The following is a 27214-nucleotide window of genomic DNA, read 5'->3' on the forward strand; positions in this document are numbered from 1 at the left end:
GTCATTTTGTTGAGCTAAAACGCGGCAGAACCCGGAAGTCGACACGCACACCCAATCAGCTTTGCCCAGGAAGTAGTTACACTTCCACACGCGGCAGGCTGGATCTCAATATGTGGTTCATGTGCTTTAAACTTTATGTTACCTGTTCTTTGACAGACTCATTTTAATATTTTAGCTGACACTTAATAATGAAGTGAACTAATGGCCGACATCATAAATCCGGAGAATGAAGGCGATCTTCAGGCTCAAGTAAGATGTGTGACAACCTCTCCGATAAAGTTGAGCCAATCTGTCAAGTTGAGCTTAGTGTCTGTTTTGTTGTAGTGTTATGATGTGGCCTGCAGAGAGCGTATACGCCTCTGCCACACCTGTTGCTGGCAGGTGTAAAATCTGGCACAAACAAACCTTTTTCTACATTTGTCTGAGGAAGACAATAGAAGTATGATTACAATGCTTGAGCAACTGTGCATACACCGTAAAGAGGAACACACGCACGCACACACACACACACACACACACACACACCTGTACTGGAGTTTGCTCCCAAGGGGTCTGGATTCATTAACACGTATCCATGCGATGTCTGAAGCTCGGCAGGTGCTGCGTGGTGCACACAGAGGCCACGCATTAACACAGTGCAGCCAAAACAGCGTGAAAACAGACAAATTAACACCATCACTAGCACTCATTACTAAACTTGTAGTGCTAAAATTGAGCTAGTTTTTAGCCAGTGTCTCTGTTGGACTTGAGCCCCAGGTAGTGCCTCTCCTGTACTGCCATTAGACAGAAATATTTACCCGGTGGTCTTTGAAAAACCCAGAAGGTTGTTTGAAAACACCTGTTCTGAAGGTATTTACAAAATCCTCAGAGAAGACACCTCACTTTGTCTGTTGCAGTATAAAAATGGTTTCAACCCCTTTCCCAAGACCCAAGAAAAACATTAACATGCGAATATTATGTAGAAAAGTGTAACGTGTAGCATCACAGACAAATGTAACTGATAATAAAAGGTGAGCTACTACCTGTTTGGGGTTAAATAACAGTGGCACAACCCTCATGTCTGTATGTAAATATGAGGCTACAGCCAGCAGCCGTTTAGCTTAGCTGAGGTTAGCTTAGCACAAAGACGGGAACCTTTGGGAGACTCCAGAAGACCAACATATGAACTCCCATAACATTCCAGTCTGTATGCTAAGCTAAGCTAAGTAGCAGCAGGGGCCAAATATGACACATATTTATAGTACAGATACAATGTTCAACTATTGCTTTAAATGACAGTCTGGATTTTTAAAGCAAGGCGGCCATTTTTAGAGGATGCTAATCGTCACCTGTACGCCGTCTAGCTACATGGTCGCAATCCCTACAACTCGGTGTAACTTAGGTAAACTTCAGTTTCAACTGGTCGTTAAACACTGTTGTATAGTAGGCTGTAAGAGCCAATGACCAACAAACTACTACTGACTACAGCCTTAATATTTTCTCACTTCTGGATAAAAATACATTAGTCTGGAGTTTGAAGCCTTCAATACATCACTGCTCCAAATGCTGAAATGATTTTTATGGATGAATTCATAATTAACGTCAACAGACACCCGTGATTGATGTTTTTTGCTGCGTCATTGTTTCTCCTCGTTTAGATTGAAGAGGTCGAAGCTCTGTCTTCCATCTATGGGGATGAATGGTGTGTTATAGATGAAGCATCCAGGATATTTTGCATCAAAATATCCAACGACTTGGAGGAGCCAAAACTAACGGCGTGTCTGCAGGTAGAGAAAGAGAAAATCTTTAATCAACAAGTGTCTGGAAACGCTTTCTGATTGTAATCCAGTTTATGTTTTTTTTTTTTTTCTCATTGATCAGATAATTCTCCCACCTGATTATCCAAGTGCATCCCCCCCTATCTACCAGATCAAGTAAGTCTATTTGACTTTCAAATTTAATCTTGTGGTGATGTGCTGAATTGATAGACCAACATCCCACTCAAAAACCCACTCCCCGTCCTACTCGATAACCCTCTATTTGTTCTCGGCTTTTGTAGTGCAGCGTGGTTGCGAGGCCTCGAGAGGGCCAAATTGGCAAACAGCCTAGAAGACCTCTATGTGTGAGTGCTTCTAGTAATTTCTGACTTCACAAGGAGGCACTGTCGAGTGATATTAGCCACAACAAAAGCTTTTCATGGTTGTTTCCACAGTGTGATTTCTTTGAAGTCTGTGTCTCTTAGAGAATCCACCATCATCATACGGGAATATTTTTAAATTTCAACAGGGAGCACGTCGGGGAGAGCATCCTCTACCTGTGGGTGGAAAAAATCAGAGAATTCCTGGTGGACATATCCCAGAGATCAGACTCAGGTGAGTTGTGAAAAATTACATCCATGCTTGAGGGACACACTCAAGCAAAGCGTTTATCACTTTGAATTACACTCGATAGATTTATGAGTCCAGGAGAGCTTACTTCATATGCATGACATTACTATAGCAAAAATCTACTTGGATAAGCGAGACAGAAGATAGACGTGTGTTTTCATCTTCACTTTTTTAAACAGTATGCTTAATTTCTAAAAGAGAAATGAGTTGTGGGATGAGGAATAACTGACGAGCTCATTAATGCGAGTTTGGCTGGCGTTGCTGGAGTGTAAACTTTACCAAACCTCATAAAAAAAGAGGACAGAGCCAGTTGTTATTCTCTAAATTCTGATATTTTAGCATCCTGGTCAGTTTTTTACGTAACCTGTTATTTGCCCTTTGTCTTTGGAATAACGCGGGGTTGCTACTACAGGTAGCTAGTTAGCCCGGCATGCTAACATTTGCAACTTTCATTGGAGCAGATAAACGCACTGTACAATTCATTCCATACACTTTTGCTCTTGGTTTAATGTTTGTCTGTTGAAAAATAAACCACCCGCGGCATGCACATTGCTTCAACATGAGAGGAAATCCGAAGCTTGACACACCTGCTGTGCCTGGTTACAGTTGCTGAGCTCTGACTGGACAGTTTCTTTTCGGGGGCGGTGTTTAGCTTACAGTCAATCCCACCCAGTCCAGCACGCTAGAGTACATGATAACATCCTCACAGATAACAGCTCGGCTCTGATTAAGCCCACTGTTCAGCCAGAGGTCAATCATTACATTGTTTTTCATAAACAAATAGTCGTATGAAAGGTCCGGATGAATCTGCCTCATCTACATGTGTCTTCTGCTGAGGCACTCCTCCATGTGTAATACAACTACCTGATGTCGTCTGAGGGTGTGATAAGATGAGCACAAAGGCCTGCAGGGGCACGAAAAGCCCATCAGTGTGTGACGTTTGAGTGACTGCATTGAATTAAGATCAATATCTGTGTGATGCCTTCTGTTTCCTTGGCAGATTCTTTTGAAGAGTAAAAGGAGTCAAAGATACCCAAATTAAACATTTTCTACGAGTGTCAACGTGCACCAGGTTTTCACGGGGAGTCCGCCGTGGCTCGGTTATCTAAGCCAAGCCCAGCAGTATCTATTATCGAGGCAGACGGTCTCCTTTGACCAACAAGGCTGAAAAATATTAACTGCCCTCCCCATTGTTGTGTGGCACAAATTGTCCTCTGCTGAGATTCATGTGGTAATAAGTATAACTGGTCACAGTATTTAGGCAATCTCAGAGGAGCGGGATTGATGCCTTATTCCCATTCAAATGACATGGGCATGGTGGAGAGAGGGTGAATGAGGAGGGAAGTGATGAGGCTGAAGCTGCATATTTCACAGAAAAGGAAATGAAAAGGGAGTAAACAGTACAGAGAGGACAGAAAGTCAAGAGAAATAATGGATCCGCTGATGGAGTTTGGCCGAATGAGCTCGAAAGCAAAGGATGAAAAACATCCAGAGTCCAAATGTTTGTTCACATAAATATGAAATCCCATTTAGGCTTCAGGTATTTTAATTAATCGTGGCACTGTGTGTGTGTGTGCAGTCCTAGAATAAACACTATAGACATTACTCACATTGTCACAGTGAGCTTGTTCGACTTGTAACCAGTTCAACTTTGATCACTGTTTTCATTATGGTCTTCTAAGATTTAGCAGGCTTGAAAAATCCATTTTTTATGAAGAGCACCGAAGGATAAGGCTGATGATTTTTTTCTTATTATCGTTACCCCAAGTGGCTTGTGGTCGTGAGGCCGGCGGGATGGACTGCCAGATTCTCATAAATGACACTGGAGACGGCTTATGGAAATGATCTGAACATTCGATTCATGGGTAACAGCTCTGGTGGACGTTCCTGCAGTCGGCATACCAACTGACACGTTCTAGAGTGCTTTTATTGTGGCCAGTCCACAGCACACCTGTGCAATAATCATGCTGTTTAATGAGCACCTTGATAAGCCACACCTGTCAGGTGGATGGATTGTCTTGGCAAAGGAAAAGTGTTCACTAACACCAATTTAAACAAGTTTGTCAACACAAATTTTGAGGAAAAAAAAGCTTTTTATATGCACAGAAAATTTCCTCCATCTTTAATGTCGCCTCATGAAAAATGGGAGCGAAAACCAAAGTGGTCGTGTTTCGAGTTTTGTTCAGTGAACATTGTTTTTGGTACATTTGGAGTGTGAAATAAGACATAATGCACAGACATAATGTTAAACAACAGCAAAAAGCAAATACATTCTGTCTGCCTGTCTGTCTGTCTGTCTGTCTGTCTATACACACACATACACACAGAGTATCAGCTGATTTTAGGCTGTGCTCAGACACAGTGCACCTTTGTTTCCATACCAACAGAGCACTAATTTCAGCTCACCTTTTGATCTTTTGTGTCTCATCCCGCTGCATTAGCGTACAGTGGATTCTGGACATCATCAACATTCACTCACTAACACACTCTCCGTGTTTGTGTGTGTGTTGTTAAGAAATGAGGAAGTGAGCATCAGATTAACTGAAAAAAACCCAACAAAAACAAACAGATAATGTCACTCAGGGCAAGCCTTTCTTCATTATTAATGGAATATCCTCGCTAAAAATAATATCAGCAGCTTCACTGGTCCCAAAAATCTCCTATTAGTCAGGCTCTAGTAATTGGTGTCATCCATTATGAATTGTCTGTCGTGGTATAATAGGTCATGAAACCATGTTAGTGTCAGTGTTAAGGTCATGTCATGGTAATTTGGTAATAAGATGCTCAGTATGTGTCATTTTAATGACAAGCTGCAGACATCCCAGTGAAGACCTTTTCCTGGCACCAGTTTTAAGATTAAAAAAGCAATCTGTTCTTAAACAAGACATCTTGTTTCTCACATGTCTTTGTTGCAGTGGATCAACCAGAAAAGGTGAACATGACGGCTGAGGAGGACGTGGATGATGATGAAGACGTACCAGACTTCAGGACTTTAAAACTGAACACAGACAACGCTCATCTCTTCTCGGATCATGCAGACGGTACGGCTCATTACGGTGCGACCGGCTGCTCTGCATTATCAGACGCAGCTTATCCTGATGTGTGATGTTTAACGTTTTGTCGTGCAGATGAAGAGATACCGCCGATAAAACATGGAAATACCATCACAGACCGACGCAGCACCTTCCAGCCTCACCTATCACCTGTGGTGACTCCTAGACAGGTACAGAACATGAATGATATGTTATTATTTTTATATCAGCACACAATGCAACAAACAAAGCTCCCGTGCATGAATTCTTCAACTGAAAAATGAAACGAAGCCTTCTTTTTCGTGAACTATGAGGACAAGCGGCCAACTGACAGCTCATTGAAGCTTCAGGAGAAATTACTTGAAGAGGGCCTTGTAGGAGAGGAGATGTAAATGTGCCAATTTATGCAGCAATTTCACAAATGAAACATCATCTGGCTCGTTCTTGCGTGTTAGTCTCACTCTCTGGCTCTCAGGTACCGATTGGTCTTAAAAGCTTCCACCTGCTGTGAAGCACTATTTAGACCAAAATATTTACAGACACGGCTGCCCTCCTCAGAGCAGATGAACAGGAGACACTGACACCTGTACAACATTTACATATTTCCTTCTAATAGTCTGAAAGCATTCAGTTCAACAGGAGACATAATTTAGAAAAAGACTGAGATTCATTTCACTGAGAACAAATTGGAGACGCTTCCTGCCGACTAGCCAACAAACAGCACGCTAGCTAGCTTTTGTTGTTCGTTTGTTGGTTGGTGGTTCGATCCCTGGCCTCGGCAGTCCACATGCCGTAGTGTCCTTGGGCAAGATACTAAACCCCAAACTGCCCCCGATGCTGCGCCATCAATGTGTGGATGAAAGCGTCTACCAAAATGACTGATTGTAAATTCGCTACCTGTGATGCTGGACTCTATTAGCTGGCGGTACGAGGAGAACAAACCCGCCTGAGTTAACTGAGCACAGATGCTTTGACTGACAGTTTGACTCTGTCATGGCTGAAGGGAAAACGGCCCATTGACGAGTTTTAGTTTAAAACCTGAGTTTGCTGCATTTTACAAACCTTCGTAACTTTTTCAGTCTAATAAATAAATAAAATAAACTCACAAAATGTCAAGAAAGGAAATATTATTTTATATTATTTAACAGAAAAATACAACTGGACACCTTTTGAATTCGAGAGGAACCGAATTGCCTTGTTGACTCACATGTTGCATGTTACTCCGGTGATATGCTGCCGCCAATTGTTTGGAGCAACCTTCGACAGGTGACCAGTTCTTACACTTTGTACCTTTAAGCTGCTTGCGGAGCAGGATGAAGTGATGAGCATTCACCGAGTACCACAACATCTCCTTAAGGCACTACATTACGTCTGTAAGAATACTTATGTCAGTCCTGCAGGTTATTCAAGTGCCAAATGAGTAATTTCAGTAATCAAATCTCAATCTTGACCTTCTTAAAGTCCATCAGAAGGCAAGAAATCACAACATACCATTTAGAAGGCATTTCTTATGCAACTGATGCACTTATCGACATTATGAAGAGTTAAAAAAGTCACTGCATCTCCTGAAGCTATTTTTTAAATGTGTCTTAATGTAGTTTGAATCCTTTTCCTCCAGTCTTTTTTGTTTGCCTTTCCTCTTAAGATGGCACTGATGTTAAGAATCATTTTCACTATTTTCAAAGACTCTCTGTGCAACATACCGCGGGCTCCTGCCCACCACCAGCAAAGAGACTCCATCTGCGATCAGCAGGTGATAATGTAGCCGATGGAGGACTCCAGCAATGAAAATTTGCAGCCTGCATCAAATTCAAGACACCCAAGGAAGATTCTTTCGAGGTTTCGTGTTTGGTGAAAGGAGCGTGCTAAAACGTTTCCTCACCTGGCGCTGATTGTACAGGACATGCTCGCCATCCTGGCATCGAGTGCAGCCAGTGAAAGAGAACCCAGCTCAGACTGGAGACTGTGGACGATATCAGGACGATAGGTTCAGGGACTCATGTGAATCGTGGTTGATGTTTTTCAGACCCCTGTAGAAGAAAGTCTCATTTTCTTCAAGATCTGTCAGTCGTTAAGTGACAGCATAAAACTAGTATAAAGTATAACTAGTATAAAACTGCTCAGATATTTGCTGAAGATGTAGACTATTTAAAAAAAGGAGTAATGAAAAAAAGGTAAACAGTGCAGACGTTTGGTGACCTACAGCAAACTGAACCATGTTGGGCTGGGAAAGTGTCACAGAGCGAAATTTAATTGAGACATTTGAACAAAAGTCCTCAATCTGAATCCTGTTTTTCAAACTGTGCTCGCTTCGCTCTCAGAATGTATTGTTAACCATTCAAATCTGAGTTTTAATTATAGGAAGTGTGATTTTCCTTCATGAACAGTTGACGAATGCTGTTCTGAGCATTAGTCAGAGGCGTCAGAGAGCGTGTTGACCTCCGAAGCATCATCTTCAAACTGACATGGTCTGGAAATTGACTCATTTTTCTTCACGCTCAGGGTTTCAGCATGAAAGCGGTTTATATTTAGCATGGCGATGAGGCAGAGTGCGGGATGAGCTGCTTGTGTCAGCACTTTTCATTTACAAAAGAGTAGATGTGGAGGCATGTGAGAGTGAAGTCTGGAGCGCTGTGTCATGATATCCACCTGTTGTGTGTGGCAGGTGAAAATGGTCCTGGAGAAGCTGTATGAAAACAAGAAGATCGCAAGTGCCACTCATAATATTTATGCATACAGGTCAGTGATAAAACTTACTCTGAATTTATTATTAGCTTTTTATTAATTTATTATGCAAACCATGCCAACTCCCTCAGGTTAGTGTTACAGTGTGTCTCATTAGTGGAGGAGAACATGAGACGGGATGGCCTGCCCGTCTTCTCTAAAGGGCACGTAACTGCATTAAAGGTCAAAAAAAAGCACCAGAGAAAATGAAAGTGTTTTGATTGTATTGTGCATTATGTGAATGGGTGTGTGTGTGTGTGTGTGTATGTCTTTCTGTGTGTGTGTTTGTGTTTTCCGTCTGTGTGTGCAGTGTATTTCAGCGTGGTCTAATGAGGTCGATGTCAAGCTACTGATGCGCTGCCTGGGCGGTCATTACGGCTGACATTTAGACCACTTAAAAAAACTTTCCCGGTGAAGAGGCGGCCGGTGTCACAGCGCCGCTCTCTTACCAAAATGTCTTAATGCTCTCCGGCCTGATGCCAAGCTGTTGTGGTTCTCTCTGTCGTAGGATTTACTGCGAGGATAAGCACAGCTTCCTGCAGGACTGCGAAGACGACGGCGAGACAGCCGCAGGGGGGAGATTGCTCCACTTGCTGCAGGTTTATTGTTTCATTAAGAACACTGACCTCGAGCCAACAAGCCGCTCTTTCACCTGAATGCTAAACATTCGTCAAAAGGGAAAAACTGATCAATGAGTCAGCGCACATCTAGCTTTGGCACAGAATTTAGATTACAAACGGTTAAATTCAGTAGCTGCATCAAACTTTCTTTTGCATGCCTAATTGGTGTCTGTTCTAAGCTGCCATGTTCATTTTCACAGCATGATTTGGCATCTGCTGTGGCTTTAAGCTTGGATTGTTATGAGGAAGGAGCTTTCCTCACGCTCTGACAATAGACTCAAACCTTTTGCTTTCTGTGGCAGTTTCACCATAAAACTAACACATAGTTTATGCATCTTCAACTATGCATTGTGTGAAATAGATCAAAGCGGACATATCATGTACAAAAACTCCAGTCCAAAACGGGATTTTCTGACAAATATTTTAATATGCTGGCCCTCGATGCACCACCTGTCTGCACGTCTGTGAGATGACAGGAAATGAGAGTGAATGAAACCAAGCCAAAAATCCAAAAAACTAATTAGCATGAATTAAAGTAAGTAATTATGGATGGTGGTGAAATCTGAGGAAGCAAAACAAAAAATAAGTAAGTTTAATGCTCACACTGTTAGATTTTTGGAAAAACATTTTCAAGTTTGGAAAAAAATGGGGCGATGCAGCAAAGTACAAAAAGGTTTGGTCTCGTGGTTTTTATGTCTGCTAACAGCTAAAACCAGTGCAGTATAAACAGTAGTATAGTATATAATGTGGACAGTTTGTATGCAGTGTGCAAGTGAGACACAGCATAAGAGTCTCAGCCATTCAAGCAGCTCTGTGGACGTGAGCTAAATGCTAGCATCAGTATGCTAACATGACGTTCATAATGACAGCGCTAGCACTGAGCACACTCACCATCTTTGTTCAGCATGCTGGCGTGCCAGCGTTTGCTGATTAGCTCTGAACAGAAAGGACAGCTGATGCTGACGAGAATCGTTTAAGACAGACAAGAGCAGCAAGTTCAGCAAATGTCTCGAAGAATGTCTCAAATCAAAACTGTTGCCGGTTAATTTTCTGATTGACTGCCTAGTTAACGACTCGTCTCAGTCCCTTGAGAAGCTCTTCCTTCTGCTGGTGACTGGGCTTCTATCAGTGTCTGAAAAAAAGCTAAACTTCATCATTTCATGACGACAACGCTAACAGAAATCGAAGCAGTGTGCTGCTGAAGCCTTTGCAGGTTATTTGATTTTGTCGCACGGCTTCACGATCATTACCTCTCATCAAGTAAGAAACAAGATGCAAAAATGCTAAAATTGCCGGAGAGAGCAAAACAGTTAAGCTAAGTGTCCTTGAGAAAAATAAATCCGCACAGAGATTGTGTCTTAGCTGGTGTACATGAGGAAAGGACCTCACTAGCGTAGCCCATACCGCTAGCATTTACATAATGTATAAATTTCCACTGTGTCGCTCTCCAGAGAAATAGTTCACGATAGTAATTTCACACAGTTATGAATCTTTTCATTTCACATATCAAAGAGGCACTTGTCACTAGCCCGTGCTGTCAGATGGCACCATGATTCACACACACACACCCACATAACGCTGGAATGTGCAATTGTCCACACAATTTGTTTGTTTCCCTGTAACATTGAATAAAGGCCAGCGAAAAGGCTGCTGCAAAAGAAACTTCGCTGTAATCAGAGCTCAGCAGTGACTTGTAGTAGTTCTGTCATATTCATTACCAGCAGGTGCCGAGTCGTGTTAGAGCTTTTCAGTTGAGATCCATGACTCACGACAAAGTTCATACTCATTCATAAGATGACGACAGTCATCTGTGCCAGCGTGACCCTGAGAGAGCCAAACGGGTGTGAAATAGTGCATGGGATTGGTGTGGATATCTGAAACTGTGATCTGCTGCACAGAATTCTGATGAATCAAGCTGTCTTTGACTAATACTGTGATATCTTCCACAACAGTGAAAGAACACGTCACTGCGCAGACAGTCGTGCCTCTGATTTTGCTTAAATTAGCTTTTGGAGAAATGAAAAATAGCCTACAAACTTGTGTTGGAGTATTTCTAAGCACTTACGCTCTATTAAGACCTGGAAGCTTTATTTAAAATCGAATTTTCATGCTTCCTGGTGAGACCTCAGCCAGTTTTTTTAACTGCTGGCATCTGTCACGACTCTTCACATTAAAGCAGCTCTAATAATATTTTAGTTTAACAATGACTCAGATGACTGTATAATGTGAAAGGTGTCACCTGCAGTGATGAAGCCACGCATAATTATCACCCAACTCTGCATTTCTCCCTAAGCTCAAGAGATCGTGATGGTGTCCCGCAGTTCATTGTTTTGACTTTGCTGCCTGCAGCTTTACTGCTTTGGTTCAGTCTCGCCGCTCACATCAGCTCTAAAAAGCCACCAAATGCTTTCCGGTTAGCACATAATGGCAGACAGACACGGTTAGCGACAATCAGGGAAACAGATTGTAGCATTTAGCAGCTAAAGACCAAGACCTTCAGGTTGGTGGAGACCAAAACAGGCCAAGCGTCCAAAAAAAATCCATTATTACAGGTCTATATTACTTTTTTTAAATGTATTTCAGACATTTTGAAATCCTGTGTTTCTTAATACAATTAGTAAACCCAGTCAGCACATTCATTAAGGCGGTTAAATTAACACTAAACTCAGCAGCTTTCTTTTATATTTGCTTCACTTAAGGCACGTGGAGGCAGACAGAGCAGATTAAACGACGTACTCTCGGGTCACTCCCTGCAGCTGACCTACTGTAAATGGAGTGATAGCATCAGGTCCGCTGTCCTGCTCATCCTTCTGAGCAACACGCTGATTAATCTTCTACTTGTCACACTCTCAGCGTACTGAGCAATTTACATGAAGAGCTTTCTCCTTAATCTATTCTTCTCTAATCTCATTCCTCTCCACAAGCCTTTCTTCTCGTTCCCTCAATTAGATTTGTGCTTTCCTCCAGTGAATGTGGAACTGTGAGGTGATGGGAAAAAAAAAAGAATCTGATTAATCGTGTCGGCAGCCAGATGTGGATGAGTCTCCTCAGATGCACTTTTTGTGTGTGTTGCAGTGCAGAGCCAATTTCTCCTCTTTATGTTAAACAAATAGGGTGTCATCTGGGGGAAGTTTCAGGTTTGCAATTTGTTGAGTTTGATGAGAAAATGAATGTCAGAATTAATTAATTTTTTATATTAACACGTTATTTCTTATTAGCTAGAAAACTAGTGAACAGTACATCCGAGAGCCACATGGGCTCTGATGACAGGATTTTACAAGTCGTCTCTGTTGGTGGTTAAAAAATGGCTTCACTGCCTGAGAAAGCTGCATCAAACAACATTTTCCACATGATGAATACATCCGACATGTAAGGAAGGCAACGTCTGAAGGACTTGAATGCACCTTCGGCAGCGCTCGGCTAACTGTTCCCCACTTCGAACTTTAAATCTGCATATTGTGGCCAACAGGGGGCAGCACAAACAGCATCTTTCTCCTACAAAACATGATTTGATCCATTGTTAATATAAAAATATTTATCGTAGTAGCTTTAATTGATTTTTTTATGCTAATGGTATTTTCATGCACAGCACTTTTATTGCTCTATTTTATATTAGTTTTAGCATTTTTTTTCGCATTGTTATTTATATCATTCATATACTCGGGAAGACTAAAATAGAGAAATATCCCCACTTTTCTGGGTTTTGCCTGAATTTGATGCTGCAGCTGGAGAGACAAATAAGTGGGAAGAGAGTGGGGGAGACATACAGCAAAGGGTTGGAATCAAACCCGTGCCGCTGTGGTAGGGACTCAGCCTTACTTCACGCGGCACGTTTTGAAGTGTCAGGCCATCTGCTTTAGACTGACAGCTGATGGCCCGATACACTTCATGACAATTCATCCATCACATCGCATCTGCTGTGAAATATGTGGCTGCTTGAAAATGGCTGCCAGTATTGCATCCGTGTCTTGCCCAGCTTCCTCGAGTTCACACTCATTTCACGTTTAGCATGTGTTTGTCTCTCCCCGCAGATCCTGGACGTGCGTAATGTCATGGTGGTCGTGTCTCGATGGTATGGAGGTATTTTGTTGGGTCCTGACCGCTTCAAGCACATCAACAACTGTGCTAGAAACATCCTGGTAGAGGAAGGATACACTGCTTCCTCGGTGAGACACCCCACGCCTCTTATGAATCATTCTGTCATCTTCCAGTGACACATCATCAGTCAAATTTTACCTCGCTGTCAGTTTTCTGATGCTGGGAAACACCTGCTGTCTTGTAGTTTAATTGACTGTTACCCTCATGTTCGTTCAATAATCTGAAACCAAAATGGATGAGATTTTTTTTTTTTCCGTTCTCCTGTTGGACAGCCAAAGCAGAGTCCAAAAGTCAGAAGACAAAAGTTCTTTCAACACTGTCAGAAAGTGTATAGTTACATCTTACGGTGGACGTAGAGTCATCAGAATAACACAGAGAGGCTGCTCTGCTTGCTTTGTGTTTCCACAGTTACCCTTCAGTAGCTGTCACATTAGGGATATTGGTTCATTTGAAGTGTCTGGTTGGCACATTTTCTGGACATCAAACAGTGTCTCCTCGCTTTCTGCAGCCTGAAGTTAGGTCCAGTCGGCTTTGAAGTCGTCTTTGTGTTGCGCGAAGTTATTCCATTGATAACACGATTGACCTTTGAGCTGCTGCCACTCATAGATTAAAGGTACAGCAAGCCCACTCTTAAAAGTAAGCTACTTCAAAACCCCATCAACTCACTGTACAAATCACTTGATTTCATTCCCATCCTGACAGCGAGGGCTCCTCATTCCCACTGCACGTGCAGCCTGGACTCTGTGAAAACTAATTAGAGGCCGGTGTCTGTGGATGGAGGGACTTCAGCCCTCCGGAGAATAGCTTCATGATGTGTTATCACGTTTTCTGTCGTGAAATCTTAAACTTGTGTGAGAATAATATTACAGCAGGACAAACAATATGATCAACATGAGCAGGAACATTTAACCCTCTGAAAGGCTCAGTCATCACTGCCGAACAATCACTAAAAAATCACGAACACAGAGGCTTGGCACCTACCGGCCGACTGCTGCTGACTTTGAGGGGTTTTATTCAACCATCACGACGCGTCATGGTTCAGACATTGCCATCACGTCTGTCCTCAGAATCAACAGCTGTCAGTGCTTTCTCTGCGCAGAGCGTTTGTTCTCCTTACCTCCACAAGTCCATGCAGGGTTTTTGCTGCTGTGTGTGCACAAGAGGACACTGAGATTCTGCTTCAGCACAATCAGAAAACACTGAACTTACAGAATAAAAGCTGCAAGGCAGAGACAAAACAGTGAATTCTGCACAAATGCACCTGAGGATCTAACATGCAGAAAATGGGCAGCGTGACTTTCACCACTGGAGCTGTGTCCCCCTTTTTTTTTTTTAGAAACTATTGTTGCTGTTTAAAATGAAGGGATGTGCTATTTCTTCTGTGCCATTAATTTGATATGTTTAGCTGAAGTAAGAGCAGTCACATCACAAACAGAAAATAATGTATCCACTGGCCAGCAGGGGGCGCTGCAGCGTCCCCCGCCTCCTTCAACCAAAGGGGGACATGAATCTCTGAACCTAATTTCTTGCCATCTGTTCAATATTTGCCAAAACATTTCACAAATGTGCTGCAAAATTACATGGAAATCCATCCAATAGTCATTATTTTTCTGGCAGGGGACATTTTCTTTGCCTTATAATGAACAGCTGACAGTAGAGAGATATGCCCGACAGTGAGGGGAGAGAGATGGGAAGTGACATGCAACAAGGTCAAGGGCTCGGCACGAACCGGGGATGCTGTGGTTCATGATCTGTGCTTTGAAAACCCCTTTGGCCTCCAGGGCGCCCCAGTGCATCCCATACATGCTGAGATTTTTCAGTAAAAGTGATGGATAGACTGATATTGACAGGCCTGGTGTAATGCTGCTAACTTGGCTAATCACAAGGTATCATGGTTAAAGTCACAGAGCGAGCACACACAGGGAAACAAATGGGACCCAGAATTGATCCTTGAGGTGCACCAGTTAATCTCCAGGGAGATGTTGTTGATGGAAACCCAAAAATTTCTATTGTCTAAATAAGAAACAAAGACTTGAGGTCAGTTACTGAAATGTATTATTAAATTTGACTATTATTTCTCATTAAAAACAGTAAGAGAGCTGCATCCTGTTGGCTAAAACTGCAGGGAACAGGCGAGGAACAATTTAATGGTAATTGGGGTTACAAATAAGGACGACTGGAGAGTGACTGGTTCACAGCACCACTGTGAGCACCATATGAGATGTTAACGGGCTGCATGCATATCAAATTTTTCACATTTACACGGCTCTATGGAACAGAATTACCATTCATGCTTCTTTTTTTGGTTCAGGCTGTTAAAGCGTTGGGAGACTTGCAAGTTGGCAGCCTGGATTGTCGGAGCAGTAATTAGTGGAGGATGTTTTATAAGAGTGCTTAAGAATGCAATGTTTAGTTTGATGCAATTATTGGAATACATTAAAACAGTATGGCGCATGCCAATCAGCACAATGCAATTTGCACATTTCACTAAGGCAGAAAAACACAGCAGGAGCTCAGGCAAAAAATGTCTGGCGGAAATTGAGTGATGAGCTTTAAAACAGCACTCAGATATTAAAGATGGAAGAAGCTTTGGCAGCATTAAGTGGAGTGCTAATGTTAGATAATCATTAGTCTGGTCATTCTCTAATCCTTTCCTCTTGTTTCACAGGATGAGGCCAGCAAACAAGGAGCGAAGACCAAAAAGCCAAAAAGCAAGAAAACGAAATGAATCTGAAAAGAGAAAAAGACTGTTGGTCGACACATTTTCACTGAGGTCGTTTTGAACCAGCTCACGTGTCTTAATGCAGACGAACGGGGATTTCTTGCAATTACAAGTGATTTATCCAGAATGCTTACAGCATTAAAAGGTCTGTGTTGTGACATTGTTATTTCAGCTGAACTCTGGAATTGATATTGCTTCAGTTTGACTGAGAGACCTTGAAATGAAATGTTTACAGTACAATATATTTCCATTAAAATGATCAAACCGAGAGATTTGGGCAGAAAATGTGACCTCAGCAGAATGTGCTGTTTGCTTATATCCATCAGTCCCACACTAGTGCTATAAATCCCACCTCATTAGAAAAGAACAGAATCATTACACACTTCACTGAACAATTTTATTCAGGAGAACAAATTCCATTTTTTTTCTACCATTCATTTTGATTTTCAATGCTCCGTTCTGTCTCCGCATTGCTGCATGGATTCGTGTCCTCGTGCGCGTTACTTCAGCTTTTAGCCAAATCGGCATGTGAATGAATTCATACACAATTCATTCAGCGTTTCCTAGAAATATGATCAGACATCCCCGCTCAAGAAAATCAACTTTGCTAAGTTTCCTGGCACAGATGCTCTCACATTCATGCATATAATTCACGTCAGTTCCCCCCGTGTGTTTGACATCCACTTGAAGTCCAGGAAATATTCGTTTTTTTTTCACATATGTGTGTTTTCTCAGAGCATTTGCCTCACATCGGCGCCTGTGGGATTTTGCCCCACCTCTACATTTTGGTGTCACTTGATCCCTGGAAAGACGCAGTCTGCATATTAACCACTCCGGGGTCGGCTTCTGGAGGGAGAGGACTGCTTTCTAAAAATACCCAGGGCTCATGTGTGCGCTTTGGTTTTCACCACCACAACCCCACTTTTCCCATTTTAAAGAAGAAAGTTGACTTTTGTCTGTGTTCAGTATCTGGAGGGAATAAAACTGACAGCTTGATCCAGCAAGGACGTTTCGTTTAAATGAGAACACAAATGACAGACAATAGGCTGAGATTTCCTCCGCGTCTGTGTGTACTAAGGCTGCCTGCTCATTTCAGCCATTGAGAATAATTACAGCTAATTCACTTAGAGAGTTGTTTCTCCCTGACAAGCTATCATCACGCTGAACCCATCATCTCAGCCCTTAATCATGTTTTTTAGAGGTTTGCGACGAACTCGTGGAGCTAAATTCATACTCAAGGCTGAGGAGAATAATTAGCCCACTTAAGAGATTTCAAAATTCATTCGTACAGTTTTTCCTGCTGTTCATTCACAACACGCTGTGGGAGAGCTGGTGAAGCCCGGCTCAAGATTATGATTGGTGCACCAGTGTCCATGCCTGTGATTGTCCTTTCAACGTATACATATACACAGGTATATGTATATCTATATGTATGGATGCCCAAAGTGTTAATACTAATACTACTACGACTTATAATAAGAGTGATAATGACAATAAAAACGCCCTTCAAGTGTAAAATAGCCAATCAAATGTCCCCTTACCGTCGTTTTAAGTTAGCAAGCTCATCAGCGGCTAAGTTTAGCCAGTCAGAGCCTTTTAGCTCCACGAATAACAAAGGAAAAGTAATTCAACCAGCTGCTGCTGTAAATAAACACAAAGCAGAATAAAGACAACTGACATCTCTTTTTATGTAGCTTAACAAGGCTGCACGTGCTACCTGCTTCAGTAGTATTTTGAATTTTAAGATTTTTTTTTTTTTTCGGGAAGGTAATACAAGTCTGTCAAAACAAACTTTGTGGTCGATCTGGCTAATAGCAGCTAATTAGCAGTTAGCATGGGATTGACTTAAAGGTGAACGGACAGGTTCATAACTCCACTCTTGAAACATTCATTAAATCAAATGTGTCGCTAGAGTAAATGCCAATTGCGAAATAAAAACATTGTTTTGTAAAACTGTATTTTGAAATAAAAAAAAGACCTTCACTAAAACTGTATGGAAATAAGAATGATGATCGCATTTCAAAATAATGGGTTGAGCTTTAATTATGTCTTAAATTATTTCAACATTTATTGTTTAATTTATATATTTTACACAATGAATTCATATGCTTATTTATTTGAAAATGTCTCTTTAATATTGAACAGTCCCTAAATAAGTGTGGAATGTGTTAATTGGTTAACTACGAGCTATAACCTTGGAGAAAAGACAAAGGAATAAGAGAATGGTGATTCCTCACGTTTTCCCTCCGATCAGGACACTGAAGTCCTGACTGAATCACTGAACCTGATGCTTGGTGTAAATATCTATCTGCTCCTGATGACTGGCTCCTTGCAGACATCCTGCTGGCTGGCAGAGCCTGCTGGCTCTCTCTGCTTCATGAGTCTGGACCACTTCACTTTTTGATTGCAGACTTCAGCCTTTGATCAGTTGCTGGGCGGACAAAGAAGCAAAACGTCAAGTGCGCGGAAGTCACCCGAGTGAGGCCGGAATTTGTCTTGCCCCCAAAATAAAAGCGTAAGCATTTGGCACCTCTTTGTCTCTCACGCAACACGCATGCGGGAAATTTTGAGTGATTTTACTGTAACGAGTGACACAGTATAATACACAGTTAAATACGGCTTTGGACAGAGTTGTGATTGTTTCAACCGTCAATTCAATCTTAGCTGCCTTTTAGGCTACATCCTTGCTTTGAATATTACGTTAAGTGAGGCGATACGTCGAGAAAACAATCACTGTAATTCAACACATTTAAATTGCTCAAAAAATGCAGATTCTAAAATTAGTATGGCCTCCACTGTCCTCAAAACCGTTGCAGTAATACGCTTATTTTGAAAATATGACCGGATATAGCACTTATTTTCCACTCGGGCAGTCTTGACATCGGTAACAAAAGCAACTGAGCGCTCCGCGGCAGCCGCACATCCAGCACTGTTAATGAATCAGCTGATCCGAGAGCGGAGAGAGCACCCAACGGATCTACTATGATTAGCCTATGATAATAATAATAAAAAAAAAAATCAAGCTTTCATTTAAACTTGTGCCTCTCCTAATCACAGAGCTCCGCTGGGGAAAATGGAAGATTTGGGAAAAGTATTTTCTTTAAGTCACAGGTCCGCAGTCATGTTTGACTCCTGGCTAAAGTGGAGCGGAACGTGTGGGCGCCTAATTGCTCTTGTTCGTTGTTCCAGTGCGTGAAATGAAAAAGGTCTACAATGATTTTGGCTTTAAATTAACTATGGGCGCGCATATTCTGGAGTCCAACTCCAGCGGCAACTTGACTCCTGCGGTGTCTGAGGCTGGGACCGTCCTCCCGGGCTACCTGGCGGTGATCTTATCGGTGCTCATGGTGACTCTGGTTGTCGTTGTGGTGGCAGGAAACGCGCTGGTCATCATGGCTTTTATTGTGGATAAAACCCTCAGAAATCAAAGCAACTACTTCTTCCTGAACCTTGCTATATCAGATTTTCTCGTGGGTGAGTTGGAGCCTCTTCTTCTCCTCCGTGTCTCTCCTGTTCGCTTAAATTCGGCTCTTTCAGGTCTTTTGTTCCTCCCTGTGAATGAAACACCAATAAAAGGCTCTTGTTGCGTGCCGCAAACACATAGTAATTTCCCTACAGTCTAATTATAGTGTGTCACCAGTGTTCAATGGCGACTTTATGGTGACCTTACCGTCCTTTCTGCTTCATTCACGTGTACCATTACCATGGAGTGCTGTGTATATTTGCATCCCTTTTTGTCCAATGCATTCACACCCCTCTCATTGTGCTGCTCTTATCTGCAGCAATGATCATGTCTGCAGGGGTTTGTGTTGGTGACAACCAGTCACCAGTCATTTGATTGCCACATGCAATGGGTCTTACCTCCAGACTGTCAGGAGAGGTGTGAATGTTAATACAGCATTGGCAGTGTGTGTGTGTGTGTGTGTGTGTGTGTGTGTGTGTGTGTGGCTGTTCCAGGTGCCTTCTGCATCCCGGCGTACATCCCGTACAATCTGACAGGCCGGTGGATGCTGGGTAAAGGTCTCTGCAAGGTGTGGCTGATCATGGACTACCTGCTCTGCACCGCCTCAGTCTTCAACATTGTCCTCATTAGTTATGACCGCTTCCTGTCAGTCACAAGAGCAGTAAGTACATGCTGTGGAGGTGCTCATTAACACACACACACACACACACACACACACACACACAAGTGACACACTACCACAGGCAATTCCAAAATGTGTCAGGCTGTGGGGCATTTTCCACTGCAGGGAGAAGTCATTGGCATTCACAGTGTTATTCCTGTACAATGCTGTCTGGCTTTAATCTATAATTTTGTCCAATCAATTTGAACACAGAGCGTGGGTTGTCTGGTTAATTTGGTGGGTAAATAGGTTAACTTTAAACATCAGCAGTCTGTGTTACGGTGTGGCTCAGGTTGCATTTTCTGTGGAGTCTGAGCGAGTAGTGACCGAGCCCAACCTGAACACGACCCGAGCTCGGTGCAGTTAATGCAAGCTGAAGCTCTGTTTTTATTACCCTGTCATGCGGTTCTTCAGCCTGCGCTCTCCACCCTCTGTCTTCCTGGTCTACTTCCTATCATGCCTCATCAGAGCCCCGCACGTCTTACTTTTTGCATAATGCAGCTGCTTCGTTATTATCTGCACTGGTGACTAAATCCAAATGCCTCCATGTGATTTCCTTGCTTATTTTCTCTGCCCGGATTTTCACCAGAAGACCACAAAAGCACCGTGTCATGTAAGCTAGCCCAGCCGACATGACCGAACCTGAGCATCATGTCTAAATTTTTGGCCCGTCCTGTCTTTGCCCATTTTTTGGATTACCCGGGGGTTCGGTGGAGTCAAGCGTCGTCACTGAGCTACTTCCATGTTTTATGCAGTCTATGAAAGAAACATGGTACTGAGCTGCATTATGGGAAATGTAGGATGTAGAATTGAGATCAGAGTTGAGACTAAACTCCAGGATATCACGCTGTGCTGCTTTGATTTTGTCCAGCTGTACGTGAAGTGCAGTACTGAATACCTGGAGTGGGCCTTTTAAAGGGGGTTTAACCACAGCAGAAACAGGCAGATACTGATTGCTCCTGTCGGCGTCATCTGTGTAAAACCTGATGTAACCTTGGCCAGTATTGGTCATCAATTATAAAATTTCCTTTCAAAATTAAATCTTGTGATCTCCCAGACAGCATGTGGATCTCTGCTTGATCAGCAAACTGAGTGGATCATTTGGATGGTCCTGCTGCTTGTGCTACTTTTAATTAATTAGATTTGGTAGACGCCACATTTATAGAAAAATTATTTACCTGCTTACTAAGCAGTGCATGTTACTGACACCTCTTTGCTTGTGGTTGATGGTTTGACCTCAGCTTAGTATGAAATCTTATTTATTTATTCACTTTCACTTCTTAGAGAGCAGTATTTCTCCATTTTATGATGGAAATATTGAGTCTTTGGCTTTTCTAATTACCATTCGTACTAGAGCCACGCTCAGTTATTAGCACCATCAAGTAGCTCAATTTCATCATTTATTGACTCAGAGAAGTGAATTTAAGTTTCTCTTTGACCGCGGTCGCAGTGACGTACCAGCTGTTGCCACCGCAGAGCGACATCTGATGGTGTAAGGCCAAGGAAAGATAAAAAACGACAGCAGTGGAAGAGGGAGCGATAACGCAGCCCTGCTAAATGATGGAGTCTGGACGAGGGAGGAGTGGATCAGGAGGAACCAGATGTCTCTTTCACACTCTTGTGTTGTATCATTGAATGCGACTCTTAGCCCGACATTCCCCTCCTCTCTTTGGCTTCAGTGACACACCGCGGAATAAGGGCCTCATGAGTGGGTTTTATTTACGGCATCTCTCTGCTGCTGTGAGGCAGCACAATACAAACACGGCTTCATTTGAACAAGGCACTCCGAGCACAAGCAAGTGCGTTTGTCAGCCTGATTGTATGCGAGCAGCTGCGGCAACTTGAGATGTAACAAACACTGTTATTTTGCATCACTGTGAGCCGCACATGTGCTTCTCTTTTGATACAGGTTAAATACAGAGCACAGCGAAATATGACCCACCGGGCTGTGTTCAAGATGGTGGCAGTGTGGGTGCTGGCCTTCCTCCTCTACGGCCCCGCCATCATCTTCTGGGAGACGATCGTGGGCCGGAGCATCGTCCCGGCTCACGAGTGCTACGCCGAGTTTTACTTCACCTGGTACTTCCTGCTCAGCGCCTCTACCTTTGAGTTCTTCACCCCGTTTGTGTCTGTGGCCTTCTTCAACTTCAGCATTTACATGAACATCTATCGCAGGAACAAGAACGGAGGCGCCTTCGCCGAGGACGACGCCAAGCCGCGGACGATCAGTAAGAAGCACAGAGATGGAAAAAGCTGGTCAGTGTTTTTTGTTAAGACTCGGAAGGTGTCGTCCAGCGAGCCAACTGCCATCTCTGCGGTCATCGAGGATGACGACGTCCTGTCCCCGTCCTCCAGCGGGGACCCTAACACCAGTCAGATCTTCATGCAGAGGGAGAAGTTCTCTCCTAGCAGAAAGAACTCCAGGCTGTGTCAGCACACGGCCTCCTGCACTGCGCCTGGCCGGAGGACACAGGGATCTCGTCTATCACGAGACAAAAAGATCGCCAAATCTTTAGCCATCATTGTCTGCATTTTTGGGATTTGCTGGGCTCCTTACACTCTAATAATGATTATTCGTGCTGCCTGTAGCGGTGCTTGTGTGGCAAACCACTGGTACGAGACTACATTCTGGCTTCTGTGGTTGAACTCTGCCATCAACCCGTTCTTGTACCCTCTGTGCCACAGCAGCTTTCGAAGGGCCTTCTCAAAGATACTGTGTCCTAAAAGACAATCAGTCCAGCCTCAGATTGAGGCTCAGTCGTGTTAGATATCAATTGCACTTCTATGCTTTAGGCATGCACTAATTGTTGTAGGTGAAACACTGTAAAAAATATCTGTTCTTATACTGTTCTTCCATCAAAAAGAAGAGTTGTTTGCATCAAAGCGAGTTGTGCAGGATTGTCACAGCACATCTGACAGCAATACGACAATTCATAACACTTGTCATGAAAAATGTGTAAGAAAAAACTGTTGTAATATACTTAATGACAGAGTAAAGCAGTGGACTTTAAAAGCAGATATAATTACCCTTGATTAAAGCGCCCCTGAGAGCCAATGTCACATTTTTCAAATGGTGCACATCTTAATTTCAAAACATATGCTAACCTTCACAGACAATCTCTCTAAGTAGGACAGGACGGAGTGATGTGATTTAGCCTCTCTCGCCACTCAGCTGAGATAGAATTTGGTGATATTTTTTTGGCCTGAGATATTAAATCTACAGCACAACAAGTTGTTAAAATATGGTGTCAGCGTCAGCCCACATGCAGTTTTTCAGAGGCCTGCTGTGTCGAGAAAACCTTTCAACTCATTTGCCTAACCCTTCAGAAAGGTACAAATTCAAGGTTTTCATCATGCAGCAATAAGACGACAAATGTGGCGTCATCAAAGTTCAAAGCGCCTGAAAAGAGGAGAATAACTTGTATTGGTTTATGGACTTCTGAGTGAACATTTACCACACTGATGTTTTATTTTATTTTACTGAGAGGTGGGCTCGGGGCTGGAGGAATCAGCTGTTATGTGCCAACACTGAATCTACAATGTTCTTGTTGATGTTACAAATGTACAGCACTATAAGATGAGAGCAGCATTAAAACTTTTGTACTATAATATCTATGCCAAGCTAGATGGTTGTGCTCTTTAAGTGCAGTATTTATTCAAAGACTTGACTGGTTTATACCACCCAAAATACTTGAGTACTTTGTATTTTGGCTATGAATGTGTGTCGGTGTCAGTAGCCAAAGAAAGAATAAAAAGAAAACTGCCTACAGGCTTCTTAACTGTACATGTTATTGATCAAATTTGAAACACAGGGAGTGTGGAAGGACTAGTTTGACTTTTTTGGGAAGTATAGGCTTATACGCACCAGCTACTGCTTTGCTTTGTTCTGTCTGAAGGTCACAAAATCTACCTGACAGCACCTCTAAAGGTACATTCAGACAGGCAAAGATGCAACCACACAAAAATCTGTGCCCTTCCCAAGGTTTTAAAACAACTTCATAAACATATGACAAGAGATAAAAGGAGAGAGACTGGAGGGGAATAATAAAAAGAAGTGAAGTCTGTGTTTCTGCATCAGAGGCTGAGCTGAACATAAACACACACACACATTCACACAAGCTCGGCTATCTTGTTAGCTAACGTCTGCACGACCAGTCGGTACGCTGGCTTGTTTGTGGCAAACAAATATGGTCAACATAAACAGTCCAGCAGTCAAATTTGCATTTCCAAAATATCGAACTGCAGTGTTTTGTATGGAAGGTCATTTCCACCAATGTGATGGAAAATAAGGTCCTGTATTATGATGAGAAACGTTCTCAAAACAACAATTTGAGCTACTTTTGCAAAATAATGACTAAGAATCTCAAAAGTCTGTCTTTATTTTGTGAAAGTTTCTCATTACTTTAAGACACTAAGTCATTATTATGAGATATGTAAGTCATAATTTTGAAATATGAAGTCTTTATTATGAGAACATTTGTCTTTATTTTCAATATTAAGTTATGCTAAGTCATTGTTTTGAGATATTAAGTCATTGTTCTGAGATACTTAAGCCACTATTTTCCAATACTGTTATTATTCTGAGATACTAAATCATTATTTTTGAAATACTTAGTCACTGTTTTGAGATTGTAACTTATTATTTTGCAATACTATGTCATCATTTTGACATACTAAGTCATTGTTTTGAGATACTGAAGTCGTCATTTTGCAATACCAGGGCATTATTTTGAGATGCTAAGTCACTGTTTTGAAACACTAAGTCATTATAGTTAGAATGTAACTCATTATTTTGAGAAAGTTTCACTGTTTAATGGCTTACAGGATATATATTTTTTATCACATTGGCGGAAATGGTCTTCCGTAGCTTTGAGAGATGACAGGTTTGTAGTGCTATAGACTGAGATGAATTGGTTCATGCATGAGTGGGTGCAGGAAATCTTGTTGTGCTGTGTGAGTGCAGCTGATGTTGCTTTAAAAAAAAAGTTCCCGAGTGATGAGTCTTCACAAAAAGACTCAACACTGCATGAAAGTATGGAGTTATTATTCTGAAGAATGTCGTCAAGCTTTTATTATCTGATAACAAGTACAAGATAAGTGTCAGGCGTGACAGAACTGCAGGGCTTTGACCTTTGTTAACATATTTCCAGCACAGATGAGCAGAAACAAAATATGTCCGGAAAAGCCTCCTTAGGGATTTAAGACCACCGGGAAACAACAGTAGCACTCTGCCCTGTGGGAATTAAGTGGTATGTTGTATTTGAGACAAAAGAACAAATCCTTGGAGGTTGTTGAACCATGGGATACTGTATGACAGATCCATGGTGCTGAGAGGGAAGTCAAACTGACTGGATGATTGTAGCTTTTATTTGGCCCTCCTCCAGCCGATGATCTTCAACATTATGTCCTGAAAGTCAAGTAATGAAAACTCTGAAAGAAACAGCAATATAAAAGCACCCAGTGTGTGTAGATTGTTTAGATGTCAAGTTCAGAGTCTTTCAAAGCATCCATTTCCTTCTGTCTATTAATAGCCAGCAACATCTCAGTTAAAGTTTGGACATCAGATTTCCCTTCTCCCCTCCTGACTGTGAGTACAGCACACCACATTAAGTGGCTGTTGAGATGCAAAAGATTTTTTTTTTTTTGTCATCTGCAGTGGTGAGAGCTCTTGAGGATAAATAGATTTTGCGGTCTATGCGGTGGCGTTGTTCTCTCACTGACCCCATTTAACGATAGTGGTTTAAAGGCAGCGGTTGCTGTTGGCGAGCCTGTAAAACCACAGCTGAAAAGTGACAAAGCTTTCCCTAAACAGATCCAGAAGATGTGAGACACGACTGTCAGACGTGTTCCCTTAAAATCCATCTGTTAGAATGGAAGAAGAGCGGAGGAGTACTGGCTGTCCCCACCCCGCCCCACCCAAAGCGCTGACAAAGTCAATTTGGAGGCATTTCTTAAAAGGTTAGCCGAGGATGAGATGAATAGACTGTGGTTTAGGTGACCTGTGCAGAGGCGCAGGTGGACTTGTAAATAGAAATCAAATTGCTCAGCGTGAGTATTGGCATTGTTTCTGTGCACTATGGGAGACCTAAGAACCAATATTCACAGCCTTTCAAAAAGAAAATTGGAAGCAGTTCACATCCGTGCGTTTAACGTGCAGATTGCTCTGGGACACAAATATGGCGACAGTATTATAATTGATATTGAACCAAATATCTGGTGAACACAGGGCAAAACGCGATCCTCGAGGACTGGAGAGTGAAAACACAGACCTCTGGCTTTTTTGAGATGATGATTGTTCAACAGGGATTCACTTACAGGGAGTGCAAATGCAGCTGCTGCTCACCGGACGAGACATGTGTTTGGAGGGTGATAAGCCGCATGCAGACACAAGTCATTTGGAGAAAACAAAAGAAATACAACCCTTGAGAATGTTTCAATGGAGAAGCTTTTGAAAGCAGCGTGTTCTACTGTTTGCTTTCTTCATTTTAGGGCTACTCTACAGGATGGCACAACATTCAGAGGCACAATTAATGAGCTATTTTGGAGTGGGCCGGCAGCGTATTACAGCTGAGGGGAAGATTAATGCTGAGACTGTGAAAGGTTTGGCCGAGAAAATGAAAAAAAGAAATCATTTCAGTCAGGATATGAACAATGCAAGCAGTTGATTTAACATTTAATTTCCTACTGTACACTCTACCACACCAGAGCCTGCAGGAGTTATGAACAAAGACACATCCTGGCAGCCACTGATGATGCTGTTATCAGCTCTTTAGCAGGATTCACACAGCAAAGATGAATGGTTTTTATGTAGGTGTGTTTTCTAAAGCCTCAGAAACTTGATGAAAAACAGAAGTGAACGTAGGAACCACCTTCCTGCAGCTCATCAGTGAGGTCAGCCCGCAAGAAAAACATCACATTCTTCTCTGCCAGAGTTCATAATTAACCCTCGTGCCCTAAACATGAAGAGAAATACTCCACAGAGGACTCTCACTACAATAGATCAATCAAACGCGACTTTTCCACCATTAAAGGTCCAGTGTGTAGGATTAAGTGCCACCTTGTGGTGAGGTTGCACATCGCCTCACCCCCTCCATTTCCTAGTGTGTAAGAGAACTGACAGTGGCTGACAAAAACATGAAATGCAGATATAAAGAGCTCATTCCAAAGCAACAAAAACACAACAATTCAATCTATATTCAGGTCATTATACACTGATTACAACATGTTCCATTTCTGCCATATTTTGCTGTAATTCTTAGACGCTGGTCCTTTAATTTCAGCGTTGTGTGTCTCTGTTTAACTCTTGAACGGCAGACCAGTGTTTCTCATCCTCCACTTCAACTGCAGGGTTGTCTGTGGTGTCAGGCTGAGTGACGGCCAGTGAAGGGACACAGACAGGAAACAGCCCACCCATCTTTCCCCTGACACTGGTTCTCACACAGTTTCTTGGAAATATTTTTTAGAGGTCATGAACTGCAGTTGTAATTTTATAACCACTGACATCAAATAATGTTTGGTGTTCACCCTT

The 27214-nt window shown here is 42.4% G+C and overlaps 2 protein-coding genes across 4 annotated transcripts; both read left to right on the forward strand.

The window, feature by feature from the left end:
• The first annotated feature begins 53 nt into the window (after window positions 1–53).
• Window positions 54–15850, forward strand: impact (impact RWD domain protein). Of its 3 annotated transcripts, XM_076726346.1 has the most exons (11): window positions 54–249; window positions 1638–1766; window positions 1861–1913; window positions 2039–2101; window positions 2266–2351; window positions 5282–5407; window positions 5495–5589; window positions 8064–8137; window positions 8631–8721; window positions 12774–12908; window positions 15509–15850. In XM_076726346.1, the coding sequence occupies exons 1-11, from the start codon at window positions 202–204 to the stop codon at window positions 15566–15568; spliced, it is 960 nt and encodes a 319-aa protein (XP_076582461.1). In that variant the 5' UTR covers window positions 54–201; the 3' UTR covers window positions 15569–15850. The 3 variants fall into 3 exon arrangements, with proteins under 3 accessions (XP_076582461.1, XP_076582462.1, XP_076582463.1); XM_076726347.1 differs by lacking the exon at window positions 2039–2101 and having other exon boundaries at window positions 105–249; XM_076726348.1 differs by lacking the exon at window positions 12774–12908 and having other exon boundaries at window positions 105–249; window positions 15509–15697.
• Window positions 15851–18479: 2629 nt separating this feature from the next.
• LOC143318727 (histamine H3 receptor) lies at window positions 18480–23451 on the forward strand. The gene is made up of 3 exons (XM_076727194.1): window positions 18480–19036; window positions 19520–19686; window positions 21596–23451. Exons 1-3 carry the CDS (start codon window positions 18760–18762, stop codon window positions 22451–22453), a joined length of 1302 nt encoding a protein of 433 aa, XP_076583309.1. The 5' UTR covers window positions 18480–18759; the 3' UTR covers window positions 22454–23451.
• The last annotated feature ends 3763 nt before the right edge of the window (window positions 23452–27214 follow it).

The sequence above is a fragment of the Chaetodon auriga genome, chromosome 3 (assembly GCF_051107435.1).
Source record: "Chaetodon auriga isolate fChaAug3 chromosome 3, fChaAug3.hap1, whole genome shotgun sequence".
Classification (NCBI taxonomy): domain Eukaryota; kingdom Metazoa; phylum Chordata; class Actinopteri; order Chaetodontiformes; family Chaetodontidae; genus Chaetodon; species Chaetodon auriga.

What these genes read in the sequence shown, in the direction of transcription:
- LOC143318727 (XM_076727194.1), top strand. Translation starts at nt 18,760, where the DNA reads ATGAAAAAGGTCTACAATGATTTTGGCTTTAAATTAACTATGGGCGCG. An exon ending in TATATCAGATTTTCTCGTGG is followed by an intron (nt 19,037 to 19,519) that starts GTGAGTTGGAGC and finishes TGGCTGTTCCAG; the next exon opens with GTGCCTTCTGCATCCCGGCG. An exon ending in TCCTGTCAGTCACAAGAGCA is followed by an intron (nt 19,687 to 21,595) that starts GTAAGTACATGC and finishes CTTTTGATACAG; the next exon opens with GTTAAATACAGAGCACAGCG.
- impact (XM_076726346.1), top strand. Translation starts at nt 202, where the DNA reads ATGGCCGACATCATAAATCCGGAGAATGAAGGCGATCTTCAGGCTCAA. An exon ending in CCCCCTATCTACCAGATCAA is followed by an intron (nt 1,914 to 2,038) that starts GTAAGTCTATTT and finishes CGGCTTTTGTAG; the next exon opens with TGCAGCGTGGTTGCGAGGCC. An exon ending in GATTGCTCCACTTGCTGCAG is followed by an intron (nt 8,722 to 12,773) that starts GTTTATTGTTTC and finishes CTCTCCCCGCAG; the next exon opens with ATCCTGGACGTGCGTAATGT.